This window comes from Procambarus clarkii, chromosome 91 (assembly GCF_040958095.1).
Source record: "Procambarus clarkii isolate CNS0578487 chromosome 91, FALCON_Pclarkii_2.0, whole genome shotgun sequence".
NCBI classification, from domain to species: Eukaryota; Metazoa; Arthropoda; class Malacostraca; order Decapoda; family Cambaridae; genus Procambarus; species Procambarus clarkii.
Genome location: NC_091240.1, coordinates 14,221,975 through 14,226,122, shown reverse-complemented (window position 1 = coordinate 14,226,122; position 4,148 = coordinate 14,221,975). Strand labels below are relative to the sequence as shown.

At 54.6% G+C, this 4,148-nt stretch overlaps 1 protein-coding gene across 2 annotated transcripts in view; it reads left to right on the top strand.

Moving 5' to 3' along the window:
* Positions 1–1,567: 1,567 nt before the first annotated feature.
* The window catches only part of LOC138359498 (E3 ubiquitin-protein ligase TRIM23-like), a 109,221-nt gene continuing 106,640 nt past the window's right edge, over positions 1,568–4,148 (top strand). For both annotated transcript variants that reach the window (XM_069318823.1, XM_069318822.1), the window contains exon 1: positions 1,568–1,724. In XM_069318823.1, coding sequence (XP_069174924.1) covers positions 1,626–1,724 — 99 coding nt within the window. In that variant the 5' untranslated portion in view covers positions 1,568–1,625. The remainder of the gene's footprint in view (positions 1,725–4,148) is intronic.

Below are 4,148 nucleotides of genomic sequence, written 5' to 3'. Positions count from 1 at the left end.
AGGCAGCAGTGTGAGGAGGGTGGAGGCAGCAGGGAGTGTGGTGTGAGGAGGGTGGAGGCAGCAGGGAGTGTGGTGTGAGGAGGGTGGAGGCAGCAGTGTGAGGTGGGTGGAGGCAGCAGTGTGAGGAGGGTGGAGGCAGCAGTGTGAGGAGGGTGGAGGCAGCAGTGTGAGGAGGGTGGAGGCAGCACTGTGAGGAGGGTGGAGGCAGCAGTGTGAGGAGGGTGGAGGCAGCAGTGTGAGGAGGGTGGAGGCAGGAGGGAGTGTGGTGTGAGGAGGGTGGAGGCAGCAGTGTGAGGAGGGTGGAGGCAGCAGTGTGAGGGTGGTGGAGGCAGCAGGGAGTGTGGTGTGAGGAGGGTGGAAGCAGCAGTGTGAGGAGGGTGGAGGCAGCAGGGAGTGTGGTGTGAGGAGGGTGGAGGCAGCAGTGTGAGGAGGGTGGAGGCAGCAGGGAGTGTGGTGTGAGGAGTGTGGAGGCAGCAGGGAGTGTGGTGTGAGGAGTGTGGAGGCAGCAGTGTGAGGCGGGTGGAGGCAGCAGGGAGTGTGGTGTGAGGAGGGTGGAGGCAGCAGTGTGAGGAGGGTGGAGGCAGCAGGGAGTGTGGTGTGAGGAGGGTGGAGGCAGCAGGGAGTGTGGTGTGAGGAGGGTGGAGGCAGCAGGGAGTGTGGTGTGAGGAGGGTGGAGGCAGCAGTGTGAGGATGGTGGAGGCAGCAGTGTGAGGAGGGTGGAGGCAGCAGTGTGAGGAGGGTGGAGGCAGCAGTGTGAGAAGGGTGGAGGCAGCAGTGTGAGGAGGGTGGAGGCAGCAGTGTGAGGAGGGTGGAGGCAGCAGTGTGAGGCGGGTGAAGGCAGCAGTGTGAGGAGGGTGGAGGCAGCAGTGTGAGGAGGGTGGAGGCAGCAGTGTGAGGAGGGTGGAGGCAGCAGGGAGTGTGGTGTGAGGAGGGTGGAGGCAGCAGTGTGAGGAGGGTGGAGGCAGCAGGGAGTGTGGTGTGAGGAGGGTGGAGGCAGCAGTGTGAGGATGGTGGAGGCAGCAGTGTGAGGAGGGTGGAGGCAGCAGTGTGAGGAGGGTGGAGGCAGCAGTGTGAGGAGGGTGGAGGCAGCAGTGTGAGGAGGGTGGAGGCAGCAGTGTGAGGAGGGTGGAGGCAGCAGTGTGAGGCGGGTGAAGGCAGCAGTGTGAGGAGGGTGGAGGCAGCAGTGTGAGGAGGATGGAGGCAGCAGTGTGAGGAGGGTGGAGGCAGCAGTGTGAGGAGGGTGGAGGCAGCAGTGTGAGGAGGGTGGAGGCAGCAGTGTGAGGCGGGTGAAGGCAGCAGTGTGAGGAGGGTGGAGGCAGCAGTGTGAGGAGGGTGGAGGCAGCAGTGTGAGGAGGGTGGAGGCAGCAGGGAGTGTGGTGTGAGGAGGGTGGAGGCAGCAGTGTGAGGAGGGTGGAGGCAGCAGTGTGAGGATGGTGGAGGCAGCAGTGTGAGGAGGGTGGAGGCAGCAGTGTGAGGAGGGTGGAGGCAGCAGTGTGAGGAGGGTGGAGGCAGCAGTGTGAGGAGGGTGGAGGCAGCAGTGTGAGGAGGGTGGAGGCAGCAGTGTGAGGAGGGTGGAGGCAGCAGTGTGAGGAGGGTGGAGGCAGCAGCGGCCACAGTGAGGCAGGATGGCGGACGAGGCGTTAATGTCGGCGGCTTTGGCCAGGTCTCAGTCCTTCCACACCTTCAACACCCCTCACACCGCCCTCAACAAGTACGGCAACAATGTAAGTGAACCTCGTGCCCTGGGGTGCCCTGGGGTGCCCTCGGGGTGCCCTGGGGGTGCCCTGGGGTGGCCTGAGGGGTGGCCTGAGGGTGCTCTGGGGTGGCCTGGGGGTGCTCTGGGGTGCCCTCGGGGTGCTCTGGAGTGGCCTGGGGGTGCCCTGGGGGTGCTCTGGGTTGCCCTTGGGGTGCCCTCAGGGTGCCCTGGGGGTGCTCTGGGGTGCCCTCGGGGTGCCCTAGGGGTGCCCTGGGGGTACTCTGGGGTGGCCTGGGGGTGCTCTGGGGTGCCCTGAGGGTGCCCTGGGGGTGCCCTGAAGGTGCCCTGAGGGTGCCCTGGGGGTGCTCTGGGGTGCCCTCGGGGTGCCCTGAGGGTGCCCTCGGGGTGCCCTGGGGTGGCCCTGGGCCCCCACTGTGGCGACAGGTGCCCCTGGGGCCCCCACTCTGGGGTCTCCACCACTTACTCCTCATGTAAACCAAAGTGTAACATTATTACCTTCCAGCAAACTGCACCTCTACTATCATGAAGAAGAAGTAGTACTATTATTATTGTGAGGGAGGGTGCCCTGGGGGTGCCCTGAGGGTGCCCTGAGGGTGCCCTGAGGGTGCCCTCGGGGTGCTCTGGGGTGCCCTGAGGGTGCCCTGAGGGTGCCCTCGGGGTGCTCTGGGGTGCCCTGGGGGTGCCCTCGGGGTGCTCTGGGGTGCCCTGAGGGTGCCCTGAGGGTGCCCTCGGGGTGCCCTGGGGGTGTCCTCGGGGTGCTCTGGGGTGCCCTGAGGGTGCCCTCGGGGTGCTCTCACTCCCCCTCACGCCCTCTCCTGCCTCTGGTGGCTCTGCTCTTCACTTGTCACTAGTGTACTTACCTAGTTACCTAGGTGTCCTTGTGGGGGCTGAGCTCTGGCTCTTTGGTCCCGCCTCTCAACCCTCAGTCAACTGATGTACAGGTTCCTGAACAACGTGCACAGTGGTTGGGTTTACTGTGATGGAAAGGAAGCCCAGCATTGTTTACCTATATATAAATGCTGGGAAGGAACTTTGAAGTTCATTTATCCATGGTATAATTGTCATGGATTTTTCTGAAATATTATTTTTTCAATTTTTTTTGCAATGATTAAGCTTTGCGTTAAATTATGTATGATTTTAATATTTTTTATTTGAGCAAAAACTGATATAAACATTTGATCAAACCGTACCTCGCCTACCCAACATAACTAAGTCGTTAATTCAGGTTCTGAATTTAATATCAAAACAAATCAAGTCAAATCAAATGTTTATTGAGGTAAAAGTTCATACATTCAAGATGGGTTACAAACATAATGTTGGAGATCTTGAAAAAGGTAGTACAGTACAGTACAATATATACAATGCCTAAAGCCACCAATACGCGCAGTGTTTCAGGCAAGGTGTAGGAAAAAACACTTAGACTAAAACGTAATACTAATTGAGATCAAAGCATAAATTGAGTTGAAAAAGAGAAACAAGGGGGGAGGGCGGATGGCAGAAATCAGCTGTTATACAAGTTGGTCAACAAACAGTATTGTTTGAAAATAGCAAGACATGGGTTGACATTTCGGGGTAAGGTAGGTTATATGGTGTTTATTAGGTAGTAGTTAGTATTTCTCCTAAACTAGTAGAGAGAGATACAGCCTTTGACATGATTGGGAAGGTCATTCCACATTCTGGATCCCTTGATTTGTAGACCATTTCTAGTTTGGTTAAGATGCACTCTTTGACTATCAAATAAGTGGGGGATTTACTGGGCGCAATTCCTTAACTGTAGCCTCTGTTTAACGCAACAGTAAAATGTGTACTTGGATGAAAAAACGATTCTTCGCGGCAGGGGATCGTATTCCAGGGACCTGCCCGAAACGCTACGCGTACTAGTGGCTGTACAAGAATGTAACAACTCTTGTATATATCTCAAAAAAAAAAAAAAAAAAAAAGTATTTGTTTCTGGGGTGGTGCCCATAGGATTTGTTACAACCTTCTAGGAAGCATTTAAGATCAGGATTGGCATTACAGTTCAGAGTTTTAAATATAGATAGTGAACACTTGAGAGGATGTACAGTGACTTAATATCTAACATATTCAAAGATTTAAGGATGCCGAGTGCTGTCTGGGACCACAGTTTGTTACTCTAGTAGCAGATTTGTGTTGAGTAATTAGAGGATGTATATGATTTTGGGTAGTAGAACCCCAAGCACAAATACCATAATTGAGACCTTGGGGGTCTCATAGAGACCTCATAGAGACAGTAATTGTACTGTAATATAATAATATTAATTGGAATAAACTAACTTGGAAAGAAATATTTTAAAATACTGTAATAAAAACCACTTTTTTAGGCAAATCAGGTATTACATACTAGGCCAAGTAGTTTGGTTCTGACTGTTAGGTAAAACATATACATATATATATATATATATATATATAT